The 26,563-nt window shown below is 45.1% G+C and overlaps 2 protein-coding genes and 1 long non-coding RNA gene across 5 annotated transcripts in view; all 3 read right to left on the bottom strand.

The window, feature by feature from the left end:
• NCKAP5L (NCK associated protein 5 like) overlaps positions 1 to 5,974 on the bottom strand; it is a 32,741-nt gene extending 26,767 nt beyond the window's left edge. Inside the window, exon 1 of one of the 2 annotated variants that reach the window (XM_055394265.2) lies at positions 5,846 to 5,974. The gene's annotated coding sequence lies outside the window, so the exon portion shown is untranslated. The remainder of the gene's footprint in view (positions 1 to 5,845) is intronic. The other variant, XM_055394266.2, reaches the window with a different exon arrangement.
• A 1,091-nt stretch (positions 5,975 to 7,065) lies between these two features.
• Positions 7,066 to 7,948, bottom strand: LOC148777583 (uncharacterized). Its single transcript, XR_016037581.1, has 2 exons — positions 7,814 to 7,948; positions 7,066 to 7,270 (listed from the first exon to the last, which is right to left on the bottom strand). It is a non-coding gene; the product is annotated as an uncharacterized LOC148777583 (long non-coding RNA).
• A 19-nt stretch (positions 7,949 to 7,967) lies between these two features.
• BCDIN3D (BCDIN3 domain containing RNA methyltransferase) lies at positions 7,968 to 25,824 on the bottom strand. Of its 2 annotated transcripts, XR_016037580.1 has the most exons (3): positions 25,533 to 25,824; positions 19,893 to 21,318; positions 7,968 to 10,079 (listed from the first exon to the last, which is right to left on the bottom strand). XR_016037580.1 is itself a non-coding variant. In XM_055394267.2 (2 exons), exons 1-2 carry the CDS (start codon positions 25,764 to 25,766, stop codon positions 20,674 to 20,676), a joined length of 879 nt encoding a protein of 292 aa, XP_055250242.2. In that variant the 5' UTR covers positions 25,767 to 25,824; the 3' UTR covers positions 10,086 to 20,673. The 2 variants fall into 2 exon arrangements, 1 of the variants encoding a protein (XP_055250242.2); XM_055394267.2 differs by lacking the exon at positions 7,968 to 10,079 and having other exon boundaries at positions 10,086 to 21,318.
• Between the last annotated feature and the right edge of the window lie 739 nt (positions 25,825 to 26,563).

Below are 26,563 nucleotides of genomic sequence, written 5' to 3'. Positions count from 1 at the left end.
GAGGAAGAGGGTGGAGGTCGGAGTGAGATTTCTCAATATATGCCTTTTTGTATCATTTTGATTTCTGGACTTTGCAAAAAAAAAAATCTAGTGAAAAAAAGAAAGGAAACTTAAAAAAAAAGCGGTTAGAAGGAATAAACACTTGACCATGCGATTTCTAATGCCCCTCACAGTAGGGCCATCTACTCTCTTCTCATGTGAGGATGTAAGGACTAGGCCTCAAGGACGAGGAAGGGGTGAAGAGGTCTACAGGGGAGTGTGCGGTCTGGCCAAGGCTCACCAGTTTCTTCTCTCCCCTTTCCTCCCAGCAGTGTCTCCCCAAGTTTGGGGAGAGGCCCTCCCAGCCGCCGGCTGTGGTGTGCCTTGGTAGCAACAAACTATTCAGAAGTTAAATTAGGGCCACTTCCGCCTAGCTAAGAGCTGGGTTCATTCCCATTCCTGGGAAAGGGGTAAGGTTGGGCCAAGGGCAGAGGTAGGAGCTTGGGCAAGGGGAATGTTTGGGGCAGGTGGGGGTAAAGTGGGGTTAAGGGCTCCTGAAAGTGCCTAGGGCTTCTGAGGGCAAGTTCTGGGGGTGTCTCAACAGATCCTCACACAAAAGGGCCAATTACAGCCCCCACATCAAGCCAGCTGGGGATGAAATGAATCAGCCCCTGGGAACTGCGGCTGCTGAGGACTCCAGCGCCACACCCCAGGAGTTACAGGGCCCCTCACATTCCCCTCTAGGAAAGACCTCACCACTCTCTTACAGGAGGGTCTGCAGGGAGGGACGACTTCACACCCTGCATTAAAGTGAGAACTGCAGACCAACACCCCATGCAGTACTCAGCGTTTCAGGCAACAGCATGAGCAGCAGAATGGGGTGTTTCTCCTTTCAAAATACCTATACTTAAAAAAAAAAAAAAAGCTTAGTGAGCCTTGGAGAACTCCCAGAGCTTATGGACAAGTGTAAGGTTCAGGGAGCTGCGCCTACTGGGCTCTTCTCAGCAGCTGCTGGATTTTTAGAAATCAGGACCAACAGCAATGATAATTCACCTTAATAATAAGCTGGCCTCCCTGGGCCTCTTTCATCTGTGTATCTCCCAGAGAAGCGAAGATGGTAATTATCAAGCAGGTGCCACACCCCAAAGATGATGTCTTATTAATCCATCAGCAACAGACTGGGAAACTGAGGCCCAGGGAGAAAGATTTCTCTCACAGGGAACTAAGGATATGGGACGTCGAGGGCCACTGCGCAGTGAAGAACCAGAGGTGCCCACCCTGTACCTGTTGTGTTTTGGGACGGTGCTGAAGACAAGGGTGTTTCTTTCAGAGGCAGCCAGACTTGAGTTTGGGGTAAAGGTGAGGAAGACCCCAAATATGTCCCAAGCCCCCTCTCCAACTACAGCAGAGCCTGGCGGTAGTAGCCTTGGCTGGGAGTCTGGGGATTTGATCTTGAGTCAGAACACACTACTCTCCAAAGCATCATCTCTGCAACGTACACAGCCACTGCAGGGTAAGTGAGGGCTCAGCTTTCCAAACAGCACCACACCACAAGCCCAGTCCATGAACTGGGAGCAGGGGGCACCTGGCAGCCAACTGGGTAGATCAGATCAAAATCATCTCAAGTGGGGAGACTGCTTCTTCGGGATCCAAGCCCATCTCTGAAGCCCCCACATACCTTTGGCACTGATCTTAAAAATGAGATCTCTCCTACAGCAAAGCCTGCTTAGTTGGTCACTGCTTCAGAAATCCACAAGGAGGCTCAGCTGGTCTGTACCTCCAGGAGAGTGGGCAGAGAATCATAGAAGACCAAAGGTCTTTTCACACTGTAGCCATGAAGGGAAGCAGCAGACACTGGAATGTGCATGAAAATGGAAGGGTGAGGCTCTGAGGACTTCCCTGGGGATCCAGTAGTTGAGACTTTGCCTTCCAGTGTAGGGGGGTGCGGGTTCGATCCCTGGTCAGGGAGCTAGGATTCCACATTGGCCAAAAAACCAGAACATAAATAGAAAAAGCAGTGTTGCAACAAATTCAATAAAGACTTTAAAAATGGTCCACATCAAAAAAAAAATCTTAACAACAACAAGATGGAGGCATTGCAGCTTACTGCATGCTTGGTACCATGAGAGATGCTGGAAACAGACACAATCTCAGCTCTGGGGAACCATAAGTATCAAACCAGGTAGCAACCAATGAAGGACCTTGTCTTCCAACCCTCCAGGGCAGAGCCTGGGGAAAAATATTAAGGGTGCTACTCTAAAGAATTTGAAGTTGTTTTTCTTCAGCATGTTAACAGAGCTGAAGAGGGCCCATGGGGGACTCTGAGATAAAACTGACCCACTAAGGGCTTAGGTCTCCACATCTCAGGTTCAAGAACTGCCCTCTCTGCTTTAAATCTGGCCCGGCCCCCTCATGCACAAGAAATTGAAGGCAAATGGTACAATGTAAAACAACAGACCAGAGTCAGGAGCCCTGCTTCTGACACTCACCACTGTATGAATCACTTCCCCCTCTAGATTACACCGCACCTCCCTCTTTTTTTTTTTTTTCAGTTTCCCCATTTTTAAAACGAGGGCGTTGGACTAGACTGTCTCTAGGATTCCTTCCAGCCTGTGACTCTATGTTGTTTTGATGCAGTGGCAGATCCCAGATTGATTTACATAAATTTGCATGTTCAATCAGAAATCCTAAACTCCCAAGTACAGAAAATCCAATCAGTCCATTAGTGCAGCCAGACTGAGGGCTGAAGGAGCCTGCCAGGTTTGGGAGAGGACTGTCAAAGCAGACAGTGGTAGTAGTGGTGAATCAGGGGAGGAGCCAGGGAAGCAGGGGCAGAAGCAGCATTTGTCCTGAGAGATGTGCTTCTGGTGACCCAAGGCTGAGGGGGCCAGGGACCCCTCTTTGGCTGTGAGGCAAGAGTACTTTCTCCTCCTGCTTCTATCGGGGCCTCTGGCTGGCCAGCCTCAGAGCCACACCCCAAGAGGAAACAGCAGCCTCTGCCTAGCAACAGCCGCATCCTTCACTCTGACAGGGACTCCACCATTAGCCACTTTCTGGGGAACTGACCTTCCTGGGAGCTTCCATGCTGCATCCCAGGGGCTCCAAGCAGTGAGGAAGGCTTCCTTGGGGGGGTCTAAGCTCAACACTCTCTGCTGTAGCTTCCCTCTGTGGGCAGCAAGGCCCAGGGGAAGAGGGCTCCTGGGGAGTGAGCAGAGGGAAAAGCAGTGCAGGAGAATGTGCTCCACACGCAACTGGTCCCACAGCCTCTCTGCCCACCACATCTCCTTTGATATTCCCCTCAGCACCCGGAGACCAAAGGCTGAAAACAAACGAGGAGAACGTGAAGGCCTTTGGCTCTTGGGCTAGAGAGCAAGTCCCAACCTGGAGAGCCTGACTCCTGAGCAAGCTCTACCCCCAGGAGGGAAGGAGTCCAGGCAAGGTGGGGTTGGGGCAGCCTCTCTCGGTTGCTGCTGGGCTGGTGTGACAGGGTCTGGGAGGGTGGCTGGGAGCTGGGGGTGGTGAGTACAGAGGTGAGGGGAGCAGGGCCAGGCTGGGCAACAGCAGTGGGGCTCTCCTTGCCTTCTTCCCATAAGAGAGTGGATGAGTGTGCTGTAGTCCCTGGCCCGGATCCTAAAACAAGTCCCAACAGCTGAGATGCAAACTGTCTCCTGGGAATCTGCTTACCCTGCTGGCCCTTGGCTGCCTTCTCCTTTCTCAACCCCTCCCCAAAGGCCCAGCTCAAATACTGGCCTGCCAGGATGTCTCACCAGAGGCCTTGATGGGTGGGCCAAATCCTAGCCAGCAGGAGTTCATACTCCAAGGCACCAGGGGTGAGCAGGACAGTGGCTGTTCTTAGGCAGAATAAAGGAGTCTGCACCCCTCCAACCCAAGGTTCTAACCCTAAGCAATTTACCTCTCCAAACTTAGCTACCCTGCTGGAGGACCTTTCTCCCCTCCAATTTCACTCATCAGTTAAACCACACAACGTCAAAACGTGGAAAGGAATGGTAGAGCTTTCTAGTCCAACTGCTGGATTCTACATACGGGAAAGGAACACCAGAGAGGCAAACTACTTTGGTTAAGGTCACACAGCAAACTACGAAGGGCAGGGACCAGAGCTTCTGACTCCCAGTTCACAATGATAGCAGTTTGATCCTCACACACTTTGGTTTCCATTTGCCTGTTGTAGAAGGGCCTTCTTCCCTGCAGCCCAGGCCATCTGCCCCTTCAGGTTCTCACTATCCTTCAAAGGCCTGACCTGGAGAGAAGTTGGAGGGCTCATACCACCTCGTGCACAGACAGACCACATACTGAAAACAAAGTTGAACTACATGGGAATATCTCCCCAAACAGGGATGCAAGTGTTTCAGGTAAGAAACCCACTAACCCCAGGTTGTTCTCAGAAAGACAGGGACCCAATATGAGAAGTACATTGTGTTATCTCCTTCCTTGAAAGACAAGGAGTCTCCTAGTCAGCTGGCACATCTTGCAAGAGAGGGTCTGCAACAGGGCAACTGGGTTAGGTTCATTTTCCCCAAAGTTCTGTCCACCACGTGCAATTGGGGAGACCTGGGTTTGATCCCTGGGTTGGGAAGATCCCCTGGAGAAGAGCATGGCAACCCACTCCCGTATTCTTGCCTGGGGAGTCCCCAAGAACAGAGGAGCCTGGCGGGCTGCAGTCCATGGGGTCGCAAAGAGTCGGACATCACTCAGCGATGAAGCACACACACTGTCCACTGAACCGTCAGGCTCTGACCCTTCGCCACCCCTCCTCCAGGACCACACGTGTTCCAGGCATCTGCTTCCACCGCTATCCCTGGCGGACAATTGTGCTTAAGCAGGAGGACCCGTGGGGGGAGGGAGAGCAGTGGTAAGAAGGGAATAGAAGCTCTGCCTTTACAGCCAGGCAACGCGGCAGCCTAAGACCCCTGGCTTCTCAGGAAGGCCGGCGTTTAAGAAGTAGCAGCTGGACAGGCTAGTGGATAGCGCTGAGATACCTGGAAAACCAGGCCTGTGGGAGATAAGGGTCCTCCGTGCCCTTGGGGCAGCGCCAGAGCCGGAGAGACCGCCGGGCCTTGGGCCCAGTATCAGGAGACCGGGGCTGGGGTTCAGACAGTCGCTCTGCTAGTTGGTCTAGGCCAGGGGAGTGTCGGGGCACAGATAAATTCTCTGCATTCTTCTGGCACCGCAGCCAGGACCCAGAGAGCCTTTCCTTCAGGCGCTGCCCTGGCTCCACTCCCTGCCCAGCCCTTCTCCCTTCCTCAGCCTCTTTAGTGTTCAGCCTGCCCAGCTCCCTTTCTCCTTTCCGCAGGCCCTCAAAGCCACCGAAGGGTCGTTCCGGAAGACCCCGAGCTCTCCGCCTCTCCCCACCTCCCCCACGCCCCACCGCCCCAGGCCACCGGGACTGCAAGGAGTGAGAAGAGGAGCCAGAGGCTCCTCTCCGCGCCTGCGCTTTGGGGAGAGTCTCCCCCCAGCAACAACCTGGCACCGCTAAACGGCACCCAGGCGCTGGGATGCGGGTGGGGTGGGGTGCGCAGCTGGGGCAAGGTCAGTGCTTTTAAAGGCCGGCCCCCCGGAACATCCCCCTCTCTGGAAAGTTTCCCTTCCGGGGCCACGGAGTGTGCGCGAGGATGGCGCGGGGGGCGGGAGGGCGTGGGGTGGGGGTGGACGGAGTCGCGGCTGGTCCCCCCGGGGTGAGTGCGGCGAGCGCGAGGGGACGGCAGCGAGGTCCGGCAGGAAGCTGCGCCGCCCTCTCCGACCCAAGGCTGCCACGAGAGTCTTACCCTCCACACCTCCCACCCTCGGCCCGGGGCTTACAGACCCTTCACTCGCCGCCCTTTAAATTACAAGTGGGCCCAGAACTCACCGAAATCAGGTGCTGAGCTGGGCCAGGGCAGGCCGGATCCGCCGGGTCCATGGCCGCGGCTCTGGGGCGGGGGGCAGAGAAAAGGGGGGGTGCTGGGGCCGCCTCTTGATGTCAAGGCTTTAAAGGGGCCAGTGAGCCCCGCCCCTCGCTCAGACCCCGCCTCCCCATCCCGCGTAGCCAATCCACGCTCACTCTGGATGCGCGCCCCTCCCAGCCCCCTCCAGATGTTCCCAGGACAAGAGCTAAGTCCGCCCGGCTAGAGCGCGCTGCTTCCGCCCTGGAGGAAAGGACCTCCCCTACAGGCCATTCCCGCCCCCACCCCACCATCCCCCGCTTAGAGAAACAGTCTTCTCAGACCTGACAGGGTCGGCCCTGGTAAACCTCCCCAGTGCCGGGATAGCAGAAGCCAGGCTGGGCCGAGCGGTGGTGGAATGGGAGGCATCTATAGCAGAGAAAACTAAGTATGTGCACGCGGATTAGTGGGCATGCGCGTCTGGTTCTGTAGGGCTGGGCGTGCACGTGTATATGTGGTTGTGAGCGTCGGTGTTTGTAATTCGCTTTCCTGCATACGTGTTGGGTGTAAATCTAAGGGAAGAGGTTTGAGTGCCTGCTTAGCCTTAAATGCTCCCGCCACCCTTTTCTTCCTTCCGGATCGGGTCCTTCAAGCACTATGGAAATCTGAGCCCTGGAAACTGGCTCTGCGCCGCTCAGAGCAGTGCTGGTCTTTTCCTCACTGGTTATAGAGTGAAGGCTGAGCAGAAAAAGAATACAACCTTGTTCTCAGCCACTTGCTGTCTCAGTGGGGACCAGATCCATCCTTGTTGAACTGTTTGCTTAAAAGAGGAAACGCCAACAGCCCACCTAGGCCCCTGAAGGGCCTCAGAGCTCCCTTCTATATGATTCTCCTTGGTTCTTGGTTAAACGGCTATTTGTCCTTGTCTGGATATCATATAAGCTGGCCCGTTGATGCTGGTTCTGAAATGGGTTCTGCAGAGAAATACAAAGGGATCCCTAGCCACAGTCTCTGTGCATTTTATTAAAATTGGGGTATACACCATATTATCCAATAAATGAACATAAGAGCTGAGGGGACATAGGGTGCTCAAATTGATTAGAATTAACCAAGAATTCCACTCTGAAGGAGGCGCCTTAATTTAAAATGGCATTTGAAGGCCAGAGAGAACTTGAGTAGGATCCGGCCAGGTAAGGACACAAGGAGATTCAAGTAGGAAAGAGCAATTTATTTGCATGGGACGGTGAGCAGATACCAGTGGTAGGGTGGGAAGGGGGAGAAGTTAATGGAGGAAGTTTTGTATGGAGGAGATAATAAAGATATGGATTTGACAGGACAATAAGTCATTTTGGATTCTTGAGTGTAGAGGTAGCTTGATGAAAACAGTGCCTGAGGATAGTGATTATTGGAGCCTAGAAGATAAGATGGTGGTTACTCCCATCAGATCTCACCTTTGCTTTAAAACAATTTTAAAAATAGATTTATCCTTAACATACAATAAAATGCACAGATCTCAGGTGTTTTGTTTGGTGAATTTCAACAATAATATATTCACCTATGTAACCCGCCTGAACTGTCACCTGCAAAGAATTTGTACATCCCCCTGCACAGTCAATTACCCTGTACCTACCAACACCTACCCCCTGCAACTTCCTGAATTCTATCACCATCGTCGTCTGTTCTTGAATATCAAATAAGTGGAATCATATAGTATGTACTCTTTTGTGTCTGTGTTCTTTAGCTTAATTATGTTTTTGCCATTCAGCCATGTGTAATCTTTTCTTTTATATTGCTGAGTAATAGTCCATTGCATGACTGTATCATAATTTGTTTATCCATTCTCCAGTTGATGGATATTTGAGTGTTTCCATTTTGGAGCTATTGTGAATAAAGGTGCTCTAAATATTCTTGTACACATCTTTTTGTCAATGTATTTTCATTTTGAGAGAACTCACCTTATTTCTTATGATAGATAGTGGCATCTTTGGAATCCTTCAGCATTCTTATTCATTCAGTCATTTAACATTTATTGAATAGGAATCAATGTTCTAGTCCTGGGTTTTCAACAAATATGAGACATGATGGTTTCCTGAAAAGGTTTAAAAGTTCAGTAAAAGTCCACAAATCTGTTGCATTCCAAAGTCACATGAAAAAAACGTTAAGAGTCTGCCAGGCATTTCTAACTATTTTTGGATGTTTCCAAATAGCTAAATTTTGGAAGCAAACAAGCCATCTAGATGATTTTTTACTTTACATTCAGATGTTTATCCTTTGTTTAATAAACACAGCCAGAACATCTGCACTTGCTAGAACAAGTACCTATTCTCCTTAACTTAAAGGCTCTTGTACACTTTAGACATACAGATTTTGGCAGATTCTCTATGGTTCACAGACCTTTATCTTCACTGACAGGAGGTGAAAGAAGTATAGCTATAATTGCTCCATGGTTTCTGTCTTTGATGAGGCTTAATACACTTTCATTTCTTAATGGTATTATTCACTTATTAAAAATTATACTGAAGTCTCAACATTGGTTTTCTGATCATAAATTGTTCTTTGTTTGTTTTTGGCTGCAATGGGTATTTGCTCCTGTGCATGGGCTGTCTCTAGTTATGGCGAATGCGGGCTACTCTTCCTTCCGATATGTGGAGCACAGGCTCCAGGTGTAGGGGCTTCAGTACTTGGAGCTCACAGGTTCTAGAGTGCAGGCTCTGTAGTTGTGCCACATGGGCTCAGCTTCTCCAAAGCATGTGGAATCTTTACAGACCAGGGATCAAACCTGAGTTCCCTACATTGGCAGGTGGATTCTTATCCACTGGACTGCCAGGAAAGTCCCATTAGTTGTTCTTTACTTGAGTTATCCATGTTACAAAACAAGCTAGGCCTCTTAGGCTTCTGGTTGCTGCAAGCTGTTAGTAATACACGATTTTGGTGGCATGGTCTAACTGTGCATATAGTACTGATGAATGACTGGTAGGTGGCATCTCAGAGAACCATGCCCTCACTGCTCACATCAGTACATTGAATGGGGTTCTCTACTTCAACACTATGTGGTCATTCATTTGGTATTAGGGCATCTTCATTCCTCAGTTTGCCATTGTAGCATTGGTTACTGTGTTATTAGGTTGATGGAAAAGTAATTGCAGTTTTGGACCATGAATTTTAAATCATTATAACTAGGCTCAAACACATCTTTATTAATCAAAATAGAAACCATTACAATCAACACATTTTTACCAGTGAGAAATAACTTTGTTTATTCCTATAGCATAAAAATCCATGCTTTGGGTTTGATGAACTCTTGAAAAGCATTTTCTGCCTCCTGCTGGTTGTGGAAGCATTTTCCCAGCAAAAAGTTGTCAAGATGCTTGAAGAAGTGGTAGTCGGTTGTTGAGAGGTCAGGTGAATATTGTGGATGAGGCAAAACTTTGTAGCCCAATTCATTCAACTTTTGAAGTGAATGTTAGTTGTGCAATGTGCAGTTGAGTGTTGTTGGGAGAAGAATTGGGCCCCTTCTGTCAACCAATGCCGGCTGCAGGCGTAGCAGCTTTTAGACCATCTCTTCTATTTGCTGAGCATACTTCTCTGATATAATGGTTTCGCTGGAATTCAGAAAGTTGTAGTGGATTAGATCAGCAGCAGACCACCAGACAATAACCATGACCTTTTTTTGGTGCAAGTTTTGCTTTGGGAAGTGCCTTGAAGCTTCTCGGTCCAGCCACTGAGCTGGTTGTTGCTGGTTGTCATATAAAATCCAATTTCATCTCACATCATAATCTGATGGAGAAATGGTTCGTTGTCATTACATAGAATAAGAGAAGACGACACTTCAGAATGATGATTTTTTTTTTTTTTTGTGGTCAGCTCATGAGGTACCCACTTACTGAGATTTTTCACCTTTCCAATTTGCTTCAAATGCTGAATGACCATAGAACGGTCTACATTGAGTTCTTAGGCAACTTCTTGTTTAGTTATAAGAGGATCAGCTTTGATGATCCTCTCAATTGGTCGTTGTCAACTTCCAATGACTGGCCACTGCGATCTTCATCTTCAAGGCTCTCATCTCTTGCAAAACTTCTTGAATCTCCACTGCACTGTACATTTGTTAGCAGTTCCTGGGCCAAATGTGTTGTTGATGTTGTGAGTTATCTCCATTACTTTATGACCCATTTAGAACTTAAGAAGATCACTCCAATTTGCTTTTTGTCTAACATCATTTCCCTAGTATAAAATAAATATAAAATACACAGCAAGTAATAAGTCATTAGCAAAAAAACATAAAGCAAGAAATGTGCATTAAAATGATGCACATTTATTTAAGAATGTATTCCAATATCAAACAGCTAAGTTCAACAATGCAAAATACACTTGTTGGTGAACTGACCCCAGTTTAGAATTCCTGACATAAGGAGACAGTTGGGTTGGTAATCTGACTCTGATTTTTTTATGTCTTTCCTGCTCAGTAAGAGGAAGAAAGGAGCTGGGAAAAGGCTATTATTTGGTTCATTTGCTGAATAGGAATAGATCTGTGCTAGTGCTGCTTAATTCTACATAGGACAACATGTTCTTTGGGTTTTGACAGCACTGCCAGTATGTGCTTTGAAAGCTTCTACTTGGCACAGATATGATGGATCTGCTCAGGTCCTTGAACTTCATTTTCATCATTCAAAAATTCATATTGAGTCTTTACTGTATCACAGGCACTATGCATGTAGTATTAGCTACCTAATAAGGAATTCACGTGAGATATGATAAGTGATGAGATTGAAAAGGTAATTAATTAGTGGGACAATCATGCTTTATCCTAAAAACCATGCAGAACCTTTGAATGCTATTAAGCAGGATGGGAGGAGGGTCATAATTAAAACCATATTTTAAAAAGATCCCTGTGGTCGCAGTGTGGAGAACAGATTAGAGATAGCAAGACTGAAGTAAGGGAGACCAGATAAAAAGTTTCTCTAGTAGCTGGGAAAAATTAGAAACTATGGGTTCTGGACTAGGAAAATGATAGGGGTGATGGAGAGATGACTTAAAGAAATAAATAGTATTAGAGTCAGCAGATCTTGGGATTGGAAGAGGAGGGAAGCAGAGCGCTAGCCAAGACCGTTGGACCACTCACTGAAACATCAAAAACACTTGAAGAAGAGCAGGTTTGGGAAAGGATATATTCATTTCCAAACATGTTCACATTGAAATGCCTGGGAGATGTCCAAGTGAAAATGTCTAGCCAAGAGGTCTGAGCTTCCCTACCATTGTGCCTTAGGAAAAGGTTCCCGGTGTGCTGCATGTTGATCTTCTCAACTCTCAAGGCAGCACAAGCTCCCTCCAACAGACCACGGTCTCGGTAAGGTGGACTGACACAAAAACACCATCATTTTCTGAATGTGCGATGATGTAGGAAATGCTGGTAAGTACTGATGCATGGTGATGTTAAATACTTCTGAAGCTCAGGAGAGATGTCTGGACTAGAGATAAGACATAGTGAGTCATCAGAACATAGGTAATAACTAAAGCCATAGAGTAGAGGAGATCATGCAAAAAAAGACGGGAAACTGGGACAGAATCATTAGGAAGAGTAGAGAGGGGTCTGCATAAATGGAGGAAGACAGCTGGCTAAGAGCTGTCACCAGAGACCAAGAGGTTTCCAAAAAAAAGACTAAATAGTTCCTGATATTGATGTCAGGCTGGATTAGGACTTAGACATACCCACCGACTTTAGCCACATGTGGTTGGTGACTTTGGCAGAATCAAATTTTGAAGGGTTGAGAAAGATGTACGAAGTAAGGGATGGAGACAAGAGGTATTTAAAACTCTCTCAAGAATTTTGGCTATGCTGTGAGGGAAAAGTTAGATAGATAGGTGGGTGGGACAATGAGGGATGAGAGAGAATTATTTTTAGAAAGACACTGCTGCTTAATTTTCAGAAATATTTAAAATTAATTATTTTTAAAAAGCACTAAGTACATACAGTTTAAAAAAAATCAAACAATACAGAAGCAATTATTTGCTGCATTCCCTACCTCCCAAAATGAGCCATTTGAACTTTCTGGTTGATTCTTTGATATGATTAAATACGCTTTTACTTATAAAAATGAATTCTTTCATTTTTCACTTTTAAATATTGTATTACCTTCTGTGTGTATATTCTTTTTAAAAGGTAAAAAAAATGGGCGACGAGTTGACTCACTGGATAAGAGTCTGATGCTGGGAGGGATTGGGGGCAGGAGGAGACAGGGATGACAGAGAATGAGATGGCTGGATGGCATCACCGACTCGATGGACATGAGTTTGAGTGAACTCTGGGAGTTGGTGATGGACAGGGAGGCCTGGCGTGCTGTGATTCATGGGGTCGCGGAGAGTCGGACACGACTGAGCGACTGAACTGAACTGAACCATTCAAATTGTTCTGTACCTTTCTTCTTGTACTTAAAATATCTTGGAGACCTTTCAATATTAGCATATATGGATCTACCTTCTTCTTTTTTTTAAATATTTATTTGGCTGCGCCAGGGTTCAATTGTGGGATCCGTTTCAGTTGTGAACTTTTAGTTGTGGCATGTGGGATCTAGTTCCCTGACCAGGGTCTAAATCTGGCCTGCCTGCATTGGGAGCACAGTCTTACCCACTGGACCACCAGGGAAGTCCCTACCTTGTTCTTTTAAACAATCGCATAGTAATCTATTTATGACTGTGCCATACTGTTTCCTACTGATGGACATTTATGTTGTTTCCAGCTTTTCACTTTTATCAACCAACTGTAATGGATGATACTGTATACAAATCCTGACATACTTTCGTGAGTATATTCACAGGATAAATTCCTAGCAGTGGAATTTCTAGGTACGTTCAGTAAACATTTCGGATAAATACTGACAAATTGCCTTTCAGATTGGTTATGCTAATTTATATTCCCACTAATAAGGTATGAAAATACTTACTTTTCCAAATTCTCACCATCACTGTTTAAAAATTGTGTGAATATTGCTCTAAGTGATGAAAATATTCTTTCATTGTTTTTATTTGCATGTAATTAATAAGGAGTAAGAATAAACAAATTTTCAGGTGTTTATCTGCTGTTATCATCTTCTATGCATGTCTTTTTCTAATAGATGTATAAGAGTTGGTTGTATTATAATGAAATTTGCCCTTTGTCATATGTATTGTGAAGTTTTCCTAGTTGGGAGTTTGTCTTCTGACTTTATTGGATTTTTTTTCCCCTTTGCCTTAGGTAGTCAAATTTATCTATCTTTTTCTTTATGGCTTTTGGAGTCTTGTGTTTAGAAAGTACTCCAATTTTTTTTAATTACCTTTTTTCTCTAGTATGCTTATGGTTTTCTTTTTACTTTAAATATTTCATCCAGAATCTACTTAAATGGCAAAGAGTATTGTTATTTCTCACTACTGCTCAGAATGACATCTCCATTACAGACCAGCCAGTCTATTCTCGGTGAATAAAACATCCATTTCTGTGTACCCTTTCAGAGAGGTTCATTTACTTGGCTTATAGGGAATGCTCCTTTTCCTCTTGTTACCATTGCAAAAGCTATACAGTTCTGTCCCTTAGTAGCCCTGGGGGATTGGTTCCAAGGCTCCAACTGATACCAAAATCCATGGATGCTCAAGTCCCTCATATAAAATGTTGTAGTGTTTGCATATAACCTATGTATATCCTCCATTATACTTTAAATCATCCCTAGATTACATGTCATGCCTAATATAGTATAAATGCTAAAAACAGTTGTAAATATAATATAAATTCAAGTTTTGCTTTTTGGAACTTTCTGTAATTTCCCCCCCAGAACATTTGATCCATGTTTGGTTAACTCTGTATGCAAACCTACTGTTATGATGACTTTTCCTTTTCTGAAGCTCACCTGATCACATGCTACTATATATGAGCCTCTCTTTTATCCCCCTCAACTTTAACGTAGTTGCTAAAAGAAATCTAATCTTTAGGAGCCAGGGTTTGTTTAGCCCAGGAGTCTACAACCCCTGGGCCACAGACCAGGTACCTGTCAGTGGTCTGTTAGGAACTGGGCTGCAGAGCAGGAAGTGAGCAGCAGGTGAGCAAGTGAAGCTTCATCTGTATTTACAGCCGCTCCCCATCACTCACATTACCGTCTGAGCGCCACCTCCTGTCAGATCAGTGGCAATGTGAGATTCTCAAAGGAACACGAGCCTAAGCCTAAAGTCAAGGTGGAATATCCTGAGATTGCACAAAATAGAAATAAAGTGCACAAGAAATGTAATGCACTTGAATCATCCCAAAGCCATCACCCCACCCCCACCCTTGCACATGGAAAAATTATCTTCCACAAAATCAGTCCCTGGTGCCAAAAAAGTTGGGGACTGCTGGTTTAACTGATTTCCACCCCCTAACCCCGACCATAGCACCTAAAAGCATGCTGGGTATATGGAAGAAACTTGATAAATTACTTTTTGATTTGCCAAAAATGTGTAGAATTAGCCACATGTGGCTAATAAGCATCTGAAATGTGGCTGGTCCAGACTGAGATGAGCTATAAGTATAAAATACACACTAGAGTTTGGAGGCAGTATTAGAAAATAACATATCTCATTAATAATTTTTATTTATATTGACTGCATGTTGAAATGCTAAGTTTTGAGTATACTGGATTACAGACATGTATTTTTAAAGTCTATCCAGGACCATTCTTCATTCTTATTCCTCAATAAGTCTCTTGTCATGTTTGGTGTTGGTTCCTAAATTAGGCTATTTTGAGGATAAATAAAGATGATCTTTTCTTGAAGCCAAAGATATTCTTACCATCTCCAAAGGCTCTCCTAGGCCATTACACAATCATTACCCTCTTGGTACTGGGACCTCATCGTTATGAGCACTATTTACACATCTCTTTTGAAACTGCTACAGATTTCAAATACAACAGTTCCTCCCCAGAGGTCAGGTAACTGCTCAGCCTATAGAAATGTTAGGAGGTCACGTTCAGATGCTGAAGCATCTCCTGAAGCTTTTAGTGACTGAAGATTCCTCAGTTAGCCATGTTGATGGAACCCCAGCCTAGTCCTTTGGTCACTGGGCCATTTCCTGCAATCAGGAGTTATTTGGGACAGGTGCCACTTGGCTTGTAGCCTAGTCTCACTGTAGTCAGAATCCCTGTATTAGTTTCCTATTCCTGCTGTAACAAATCATTGCAAACTCAGTGGTTTAAAACAATACAAATTTATTCTCTTATAGTTCTGGAGGTCAGAAGTCTAAAACCAAGGTATTGGCAGGGCAGCATTCCTTCTGGAGGCTTCTGGGGGGAATCCACTTCCTTGCCTTTTCTAACTTCATTTCTTGGCTCCCAGCCCTTCCTTATATCACTTGGACTTCTTGCTTCTGTCATTCCACCTATTGTGGTCAAATCTCCCTTTGTCTTCCTCTTATAAGGATACTTGTGATTACATTTAGGGCCAACTCTGATAATCAGGATTAATCTCTTGATCTCAAAATCCTTAATCAAGATTCTTACTCGACACATCTGTACACATCTACAAAGTCCCTTTTGCTATGGAAGGTAGCATCCACAGGTCCCAGGGATTAGGATGTGGACACTTCAGAGGACCAACATGCAGCCTGCCACAGTCCCATATATATTTCTTCACCTTGCCTTAGTGAAGGGAGAGAGCATCAGCGCTGCAAAGTGTTCTTAAATTAAGGCAGAGAAGTAGGTAAACTCACATCTGTAATCACTGCTATCACTGTGCGACCATCATAGCGATCACTCCCTCCCAGCATTGCTTCCTATAAAATGTTCTGTAAGCTGAAGCTACACTTCTATTACTTCCTCATCTTAAAAAACAAATTATTTGAAATGATAAGATGATGTTTTCTACAGATGAGATGTTTTTCTCATAAGCCTTTGATCTAACAGGCATGGTTGTGGGATCCACAGCATGCTTAGAAGATAACAGCACTTTGGTTTAGCCATGACCATACTCTGCCAATTACTTTCATATCGTTTAGCTCATCTGGGCATAGGGAAAAGGTCTTGTTATTTCAGTTGTACAGATGAGTAAACTGAGGCTCAGAGAGGTTAAATGAACTGAATAGGGTGGTCATACAATGAGTTACTGGCAGAGCCTCATTCCAAACCTGATGTTCTTTCCACTGCACTATTCCTAGGCCATACTCGATGCCAGATTTGCTGAGAAGGATATGACCTTTGGATTTTAATACATCCTGGAGTAGGCCTTGGAATTCCTACTTCCTGAGCCTGAAACCCACTTTTTGGAGGTCCTATCCAGAAGTAAAACGAGGGGGAAGATTGGGAGTTTCAGAAATTCAGGGAAAGGTTATGAATGCTGGCAAGTCAAGAGTACAGTGAGGGTAGCACTTACGGAGACCTATCAGGGTGTCTATGTTTGCAAAATGCACTTATTTAACTGGAAGGTGGCAGCAGCAGGGCTACTACTAGGTATTAAACCTAGAATTCGGCCCGATTTCTGTGAGGGAAATTCTAAGAACATCAGGCATATCTAAGAGTGGCCTGGCTGGGTCTCTTATTCCCAGGTCTGAACACATAATTTGAAGCAGCATAGTAACTCCAAAGCATATGCTCTTTTACACTGTTTTTTGGGAATCTCTTCTCCGTCTTGATTTCTGTGACATTTCAAGGCATAGTAGCCGAGGCCCAGTCTCCACAACTACACTGCCTAGGTTCAAAGCCCAGCTCTGCCGCTTACAAGGTGTGTGACCTTGGGAGTCACCTGTGTGACTTCAGTCAACCTGTGTGTGCCTCAGTTCCCACATCTGCAAAATGAGGATAATAATAGTATCTATCCCATAGGGTTCAGGATTTTAAAAATTATGTTTTCTGGCATATGGTGCTTATTATCTTTTTGTGTTTTCTTTTTTTCCTGTTTCTAACCAGACCTCTTTTCGTTGTTCCTTATTTTCCTCACTCAAAAACTATTAGCAGCCCTCAAACCTAGGATCTTGTCCCCTATTACATCCACCTATTTTTGGAATTTACTACTCATTAAATCTCAATCATTCTATGTGAGTGACTTCCAAATTTTTGTATCTAGTCTTTATTTGCTGCTCTCTTCCAAACTATCAATAAAGGCGGCCTTGGAATGAACATCTTATCTCAAATATATATTTGGGAAACATTACTCAAAAGTCCATGCCAAAGGCTAAGCATATTTTCCTCTCAACTTTCTAGTTTCCTCATTTTTACAGTATCCTGGATGGTCTTTTGCTCATTCATAGGTCTCCCTTTTCTTCTCAGTACTTGAATTCTGGTGTATTTCTCTTTTGTCCATTCATATCTTCATTCAACAAGTAATTCCTGGTTGCCTGCCATGTGTTAGACATTAAGTTAGGCCTAGATATACAAAAATAAGTTGAGCTTAAGGAGCTCAGTCTCCTGGTGGTGAGGAAGAGGCATCAAAACAATTATAGTATGATGAGGTAAATGCTGTAATAGAGGCTTCCATGCAAAGTCCTCACTAGAATATAGTACTATAGTAGTTGGGGAAGATTTGAGAAAATGTAACATCTGAGCCATCCTTTAGGACAAACAGTTGAACCACACTGCAAAGTGGAAGAGTGGGGAGAGCAAAAGCAAGCAGGAGTTTGTGCTATGAAGTTCAGTTCAGTATGGCTGATGCGTGGAGGAAAGGCATGAAGACTAGCACTGTCCTATACAACCTTCTGCAACAATGGGAATATTCTCTATCTGTGCTGTCCAATCATCTAGTCATTAGTCACATATGGCCACTGAACACCTGAAATGTGGCTAGCAGAACTGAGGAGCTGAATTTTAAATTTTATTTCATTTAATTTAAATAGCAAGCAGCTACCTTATTGAACAGTAGTCGTTAGGCACTGGATAATGGACAAGGCTCTAAGTACCTGGAAACCACTGAAGATGTACCTGGAAACTTTTGGTAGGCACCAGCCACATGGATGGAATAAGTGGAACCTACACATTATTGGTAGAATTTACTGGGCTGTATTTCAATGTGGGAAGTATGAGGAGAATTAACTGAAATTTGTAGCTTGAACAATGAGTGGATGCCAACAATTGAGAAAGGATTAGGTTTGGGATAAGGGTAGTGAGTTTGCTTCTGGGATATGTTGGATTTGAGGTGCCAGATAACTGTCCAGGGAAAAGTGTCACTCAGTCATGTACGACTCTTTGTTACCCCATGGACTGTAGCCCTCCAGGCTCCTCTGTGGAATTCTCCAGGCAAGAATACTGGAGTAGGTTGCCATTCCCTTCTCCGGGGGATCTTCCTGACCTAGAGACTGAACCCGGGTCTCCTGCATTGCAGGCGGACTCTTTACCGTCTGAGCCATCAGGGGAATGTGACTACAAAACAAGGAAATAATTAATCTGGAACTGTGGAGCTGGGGCTTATAACTATTGGGGGTTATCAGCGTATAGGCAGTTGTTAAAGGTACCGGAACAGAGGAAATCACCCCAGGAAAAATATGTAGGAGAGGACTGGATGGACACTAAGGAACCAAGCGTCACAGTATGGTCTGTTTCAACTTGCATCAGAATCATATGGGGTTCTTGTTAAAAAGATTCCTCATTGTGGATGTATCTAATGCCACAGAATGTACACAAAATGTATAGTTAAAACTACATTTACTGTTACATTTATCATAGTAAAAAAAATGCAAAAAAAAAAAAAAGTGCCAAAACCCCAAATCAAACCAAAATCTTAAGCCCCATTTCTGACCCGAATCACTGTTTCTGGAGATGAATCCAGGACTTCCCAGGTGAACCAGTTGCTTAAGGAACAGAGAGAAACTAAGAGATTGAAAGAGAATAAAGGGGGAGAGGTATGACAGAGACCAAGGGCGAGTGGTTCAATAAGGAAGGAGTCAATAGTGTTGAATGATTCCACAGCTCAGGAGGAAGACTGAAAAGAGGCCTCAGAATATGGTGTTTGGGCGGTCACTGATGAATGGGAGGAAAGGGAGCAGAGGCTGTGGCATCCTTTCTTTCAAGGACTTTGCTTATGTTTGGTGATGAGGAGATGGAGAGAAAGATTGAGTAAGGTTGAGAGGGAGATAGGACAAAGGAAAAGCTGGTGGTTTTGAAGATGAGAGAGAACTGAAGATGTTGGTAGGTGGACAGGAAGGAGTCAATGAGGCCAAAGCACACCAAGAGGATCCTTAATAAAATACAATTTGGGAGTGTTAGTATAGGCTGGGATCAGGAACTCAGGCAGAGCTTATTTGGGTAAAAGATTACCGGGTAAGTTAGACATGAAAACAAGGGAAGATGAAGGGTGCAGGACTGAGGGCAAGAAAAGACTTCCTGACACCGGAAACAAGAAGGGCACTAGGTGGTGGTTAGGGCACCTGCGCAGATTAATGGAGCAGGAACAGAGTCAAGATCCTGCAGAGGGGACAAGTCTGGAAGAGTCGCTAGGGTAAAAGTGATCAGAAGCAGCAATATAAAAAGACTGAGAAGTAGTATTGGAGTCTAATTGAGATTGGAAATGGCACCAACCATACAATTATCCTGCACAAAATAGAAAAATTGGTTTTCCTAAATGAAGGTTTCGGTTCCATCCTCTTATTTAGCGACTGCTCTGGCTTCTGCTCCCTCATGCATAACGTTCAAATTCCTTAGTAGGAACTTTTCCTAACTTCTCCTTCAAGAGGTCCAACCTCTAATTGGTGGTTCAGACTCTCTTGTTCCCTGTTCCTCCCTCTTATAACATCAACTCTGAAAACAGAATCTTAGGGATTTTTAAACTCATCCATCCAGTTTCCCTTCTTAGGTAGGTGTTTTGTTTTTCCATCTTCTCTCCACCAAATCTGTTTCTACCTTCCACTTTCCCTTGGAATAGACCCATGGGTGTTTTAAAAATGGACACCTGTCAGACATCAGTGACACCTGTTCCACAGCACAGAGGCTACAGCCACCCAACTGCAGGCTGCATTTTGTGTACACTTCCCAGAGTATATTCCCATCCCCATAGTGGTATGTGCCTCCATGCTGGTGTGCTTTGACAGAGGTCCTTGACAAAAGAGTCCTAAATTACCTTACTCACTGGCATGTTTTCTGCTTTGAGCTTGGGTGAGGTTCTTTTTCTTGAGCTGAAACCTCCAGGGGAAGAGTGGTTAAAGGCAGAAGTCTCTTTTCTACTCCAGATTCCAAGGTATTCTCAATCATACTCAAGTCACTTTTATTATATATAATTGTATACACTGTATACAATCCCACTTCATTCATTTGTACAGTTGAATTTTGAGTTCATGATTTAAATCTTCTAAACACTTTGTAAATGCTGTTCAGTATATCTTGGCTAGTATTGTATCTGTGACTGCTGTGCTCAGCCTGGGCGTGCTGGAAACTTGACCTGCTCTGGAAAGATACTTTTCCTACCAAAGCTCTCCTTTAGACAGGCTAGTGACTTTTCATTCCAGACTGTATTGACATTTTGCTCATAGACAGGATAAGTCTAGAAGAAAGCCTGAAGAAGGCAGATCAGATTCAAGTAGCCCAGGGAACAGATACATTCTAAGGCTAACCTGGTCTAAGTTTTCCTAAATAATCACCAAAAGCAGCCCCTTCCATATCCCAGAAGCACTTTCTCCAGGTCACCTCCTTCCAGACAGCCCAGGTCATTGCCCCTCAGATATAGTCTCCTCAGGGATCATCCCCCAAAATGGGGAAAGATAATGATGTGTTTATGTCCTGGACACTTAAAAAACTTCTGCCAGGTTTGGAGGCTGCGTAACTACCAGGAGTTAAGGAGAATAAACTTATTTTTATATAAAACTCTTTCAATATCTCTATCCTGGTCTTACCACCCTCCCATCTCACTGTCTCCAGAATCTTATTCTGTTCCTTTCTTTTCCTTCTTCTATCAGTAACTCGGGGATTGGATGAGTCTCTGTGGCTTGTTTTGTCCTGAAGAGCAGAAGGCTTCGGTCCCAGTTAGTGTTGCCAAAGCAGCAGACTAACTCCATGCCATGGTCCTGGGTCAAGATCTGCACAATCTGACTGGCCATATCACCTCGGATGGCCAGGGAGCGGAAGTGGTCAAAATCATGGAGGCCTAGCTTCCGGAGACGCCTTGCAGCTGCCCGGTAACACTTCCAGGGCTGTGGCTCCACAAGGAGGTAGCGGCATAGGGAAGAAAGGTAGGCCAGGAACTCCCACAGGCCTTTGTCCCCATGGTTCAGGTGAATCCACATGGTTACTGACATGCAGAAGCCAATATCAAAAACTGAGCGTCCAAACTGGCTTAAGAAGGAGCTCAGGAGAACTTTCCGGGTCCTTTGATTCATGAAGTCCAGGGTAATAAAAGTCAAGCCATCAGGAAAAGGGCATTCTTTTTCAGCTCGTTCCACCAGGACTGGATCTATGTCGCAGCAGAGGAGATGGAGTTCTCTTGAGGCATCTGAGACGGTCTCCCCATCATGTAGGGAAAGGAAATGTTTGTATAGAGCCACACTCAGATCCTAGAGGAATCCAAAAGAGCTTTGTCATTGCAGCTCTCAACCAGTGAATGGAAGAGAAACCTGTATCTCTTAGCCTCTCATTGAATCACTTATTCCTGGCTTTATGGGATGTAAGGTTCTTAAACTATAGCCTAAGGAGGTTGCCCCCCAAAGTTTTCCACAGAGCAGGCTCTCAGAGTCCTCCAGAGGTCTCAGGCTGTAATGCATCATCTCTATACCTTCCTGACACTGATGGGTTGCATGGTTGAAAGTTATAGCCCAATGGATGCAGCAAAGGAGTCCAGAGCCGTATTTTCCAGCTTAAGTAACATGCTATCTTTATTTTTTTTCTGGAGTAGCTCATACCCCAGGGAGGAGCAAAATATTTAAGGGGCATAATAACCATGCTACCTGCCAGGAAGGTGAGGAAGAGAGCAAGCACCATCTCATAAAAATCTACTTCTCAGACTTGTGGTTGGGAAAGTCTGGATTCCAAAAAGTCCTCATTCAGCCTTCACTCTGCATCTTCAGTTTTACTACATGTCTTACACTTCACCACCCCCTTTTGAGACTTACTCTGCTTTTGTAGCCATTATCCCAAAAAGTCACCACAGACCTCCTTCCAGCCAAATCCAGTGATTTGTGATTTTCACCACCTTAGCACCTTTTTGACTCTTAAGTCACTATCTCCTTTCTCTAGCTTTGACTTCTGTAACCATTATAACTAACTCAAATTTGTGTTCTAATCTGTTTTTTCCAAGGCATTTTTCTATTCACTACCTCACTTGCTGTCTGCAACAATCCTGTGAGGATAATATATAAGCCCTTTGTGCCGGTGAAGAAAGTGTATCTGGAAACAACCCAGATGTCCAATAATAGTAGCAGGGATTAAGATGGTATGCTGCTGCTGCTAAGTCACTTCATTCGTGTCCGACTCTGTGCGACCCCATAGATGGCAGCCCCCCAGGTTCCCCCGTGCCTGGGATTCTCCAGGCAAGAACAGTGGAGTGGGTTGCCATTTCCTTCTCCAATGTGTGAAAGTGAAAAGTGAAAGTGAAGTTGCTCAGTCTTGTCCGACTAGTAGCGACCCCATGGACTATAGCCCACCAGGCTCCTCTGTCCATGGGATTTTCTAGGCAAGAGTACTGGAGTGGGTTGCCATTGCCTTTTCCATACCAGATAGCAATTAAAAATGAAGGAATTCAGCTCAGTGCAGCAACATGGATGACTCATGCAAACACATAATGCCGAATAAAAAAGCAGGACACAAAAAGAAAATACATGGCAAGCTTCCATTTATATGAAGTTTGAAAATGTATAAAATTAAACTATATTGTTTAGGGATACAAAAATAGTAAGCTATTAAAAAAAAAGCAAGGAAACAATAATAATAAAAGTTGAGCCCTCTGGGTAGACAGGGGGGTTTATGAGCAGGTAAAGGCATATGGGAGACTTCTTGGGTTGCTGACATTTTATTCTTGATACAGACATTAGTCATCAAAGTTTCTGCTTTATAATAATTCATAAAGTGTGAATTTATGTTTTGTGCACTGTTCTCTATGTGTGGCATAGTTAACACACACACACAAAAAATCCCTGTATTTTAAAAACTATGGTTCAGAGGACAGTCCAATGTCACATGGTTATTACATGGCAAGATTTAGGCAACATTATTTACTCCATAATAGGCTTCTCATGCTTTAATAGGCATTCACATCACCTAGGGATCTTACTAAAATAAAAATGTTGAATTAGTAGATCTGGGTTGGGAACTGAGATTCTCTATTTCTAATAAGCTTCCAAGTCATGATGATGCTATAGTTCAAGGACCACATTTTGAGCAGGAAGATTCTATAGTATTCTGCTTAAATTTTTCTTCCTCTCTCTGTATTTATTTCTCTGTTTTCCTCCTCCTAGCTCACCTTGGGTGTACCACATTAAAAAAAATCTTTTGACCATGCATGCGTGGCATGTGGGACCTTAGTTCCTTGACTAGGGATCAAACCTGTGTCCCCTGCATTGGTAGACTCTTAAACCACTGGACCACCAGGGAAGTCCTGGGTGAATCCCATGTTTGATCAGTCATTTTCATCACATCAGTCCATCCTCTACCACATCTCTTAATACTCTCCATCCTTAATCCTTGAATCTTAGAGTCCCCAGGAAGCTTAAAAAAAAAATAAAATACAGACTCAAGGTCTCAATCCCCAAGTGTTTGATTCAGTAGGTCTAGAGTAAGGCCTAGTTTTTAAGATTTAAACAAAGTACCCCCCAAATTATGGCACATCTATACAAAAAAATATTATGAAGCTACTAAAAAACAATGTAGTGGCATGAGTGATCTCCAAATTACTAAATGAAGAGCAAGATGCAAAGCAGTGTGCTAGATCCAACCAGTCCATTCTAAAGGAGATCAGTCCTGGGAGTTCATTGGAAGGACTGATGCTAAAGTTGAAACTCCAATACCTTGGCCACCTCATGCGACGAGTTGACTCACTGGAAAAGACTCTGATGCTGGGAGGGATTGGGGGTGGGAGGAGACGGGAACAACAGAGAATGAGATGGCTGGATGGCATCACCGACTCGATGGACATGAGTTTGAGTGAACTCTGGGAGTTGGTTATGGACAAGGAGGCCTGGCGTGCTGTGATTCATGGGGTCGCAAAGAGTCGGACATGACTGAGCGACTGAACTGAACTGAGAAGAGGTGAGATATTTATACACACATAGATGTCTGTGTACACACAGGCCACATACTCGAGAAATTATAAATAGCAATTGCCGTTGTGTACAGGAGGAGGCTTTCCTGGTGGCTCAGACATAAAGAATCTGCCTGCATTGCAGGAGACCTGAGTTCAATCCCTGGGTCGGGAAGATCCCCTGCAGAAGGAAATGGCCACCCACTCCAGTATTCCTGCCTGGAGAATTCCATGGACAGAGGAGCCTGGCAGGCTACAGTCTACAGGTTGTAGAGTTGGACACGACTGAGCGACTGTCATCATGGGAAGAGGAGGATTTAGGCTTAGGAATAGAGACTTGCTATGTATCCCTTTGTATTTTGAATTGGGGGGGGTCTTATCAAGTATTAATACAAGAATCTTAAGTGCAAAATAATAAACTCCCTAAATATATAGCCAAGTTTAGGAACCACTGCCCTAGTTAACTGTAACTATGTCTTGGCTCCTAAGGTGCACATATAGCACTTTCAACTTTAAAATCTCTTGTGGTTTCCTAATGCCTTTCATGAAACCCCAAATCTTATATCCAGTTTCTCTTTTCCATTGCTTTCTCCCTCTGATTTTTCATTTATCATCACAGTAGAGAAAAGTCTGCAAAGAACAGCCAGACACCCATCTCTACTCATTCCAGCTTTCAGCCTGTGTCCAAATGCAACCCCCACTCCCATTTACAGCTGTCAACCTTCTACTAAAGTCTCTTCTGCGTAAGGTCATAAACAGGGTAAAATTTTCCTTACCCCTTCCCCTCCTGGTCTGGAAAGGAGTGATGGTACTAACTTTGTGAAGCATCTGTAATCATAGGGTCAGAATGCCTGCTCCTCTAGGATATCCTAGTGACTACAAATAGGTGTTAGAGAGACACTCCGCTGTTTTGCTTGTGGTCTGACTATAATCATTCTTATGCCTAAGAATACTTTGTGGTAAGAAAATGTGGCAAAGCCTTCCTCTAACAGGATGCTTTCTTTTCTTTCTCGATCTTCTCCACTGTACTCAGCCAATCGATTGTTTTTAAAATATCCACTTGGCTCTGCACTGTTTTACACTTAACTTAATTGCACGCATGATTCTGTCACCCCCGGCTCATCTTATCCAGTAAACCAATCCCAACTCCACGATTTCAAACGTGGGTCTCAGGCAACCCCCTCTCCTCCAGCAAGTCGCCAGCCACGCTGGACAGGAGGCAACAGCCAACAGCCGGAAGCCCAGACACTTTGGCCCTGCCCACCCGGGGTTCGGCCGTGATTCTGCAAGTACGGAGGCGGGGCGCAGGAATTCCGAACGTATTTGAAAATGATTCTTCCCCCATATTCCTAAAAGAGATGGTGTTAGGACCCCGGAGGTCCTGTAGCAGCAGCAAGGGGCCGAACGCTAAAACTTTAAACTCTTTTGGGAACGCTGGGAGGGGTGTAATACCACGCCCAGGCCGAAAGCCCAGAGGACTTGAAGGCTGCCAACCTCTCGGCTCACCCGACATCCGATCCCTCCCCCGGCACTCACCCCGGAGTTACACCCCACGTCGAGCCCCAGGATCGGCCTCGTCTCGGGACTCTGAGGGAAGAGCCGGCGAAGCAGCTCCGGGGGTAGGAGGCGGAGCCGTTGCTCTGGAGGGTGGAAGCGGGAATACTGAGGGAAATTTCCGAACGGGGCTGCCCCGGGTTCCAGAACTCGCGGTTTCTCTTCCGCCGCGGTCTTCTCAGCGCCCCCCGTGGCCTGCTCCGTGGACGCCGCCATCAGTCTCAGCCTGGCATCTGCGTCCCCTCGGAACCGGAAGTCTGGAACCTGCAGGCCGCCGGGCTCCAGCACGCCTGCGCTGAAAGGCGAAGGGACCGCGTCTAAAGGAGGCCTCCCATGAGCCAGCGCGGGAGTAGGGGGTTTGCGTTGCCTCGTGGCGTGCTCGCCATAACCCAGGAGGTGGTTAGTAATATTATTCTGTTTGTGTTTGTGTGTTTGTTTGTTTGTTTGATGAAACAAGCGCACAGAGGCTGAGTAACTTGCTCAAGCCAACGGTCTACCCAGAACAAGGTATTTATTGGGATTTGGAAATCTATTTTGGTCCAACTTCCTTCCTTTACAAATGCATAAAGTAAGACCCAGAGATTAGAAATTACTTGCTTAGGGTCGCACGGAAATATGTGACCCAAGAACTTGCACCCGTTCATCCTGTGATTCCAGGAAAGGGTAGCTAGAAACTATGGGTCACTTGAAGTGCCAGAAGACCCAGCTAGCCCAGCCTGCCACGTGGGTTAGGTGGACAGGGGCAACTGGATACTGTGAGCTCTTGAGAGGTAAGAACTGTGCCTTAAGAGCCAGTACATAAGAGTGCTTAACAAACGCCTGACACTTTTCTACACCTTTTACAGGTATTTGTTTAATCCTCACACCAACCCTGTGAAAAAAGAACCATAACTAATATCCTTTTTATATAGATGGGGACATTGAGGGACCACAAAGTTAGTAATTTGTCCAACGTGAAGCAGTTAGAAATGATAGCACCAGGATTTGAACCCAGGTACTTTGGTTCTAGAGGT

Source organism: Moschus berezovskii, chromosome 6 (assembly GCF_049115385.1).
Source record: "Moschus berezovskii isolate FMDL1 chromosome 6, NW_MosBer_1.0, whole genome shotgun sequence".
Classification (NCBI taxonomy): Eukaryota; Metazoa; Chordata; class Mammalia; order Artiodactyla; family Moschidae; genus Moschus; species Moschus berezovskii.
This window is presented reverse-complemented; position numbering and strand designations above follow the sequence as displayed.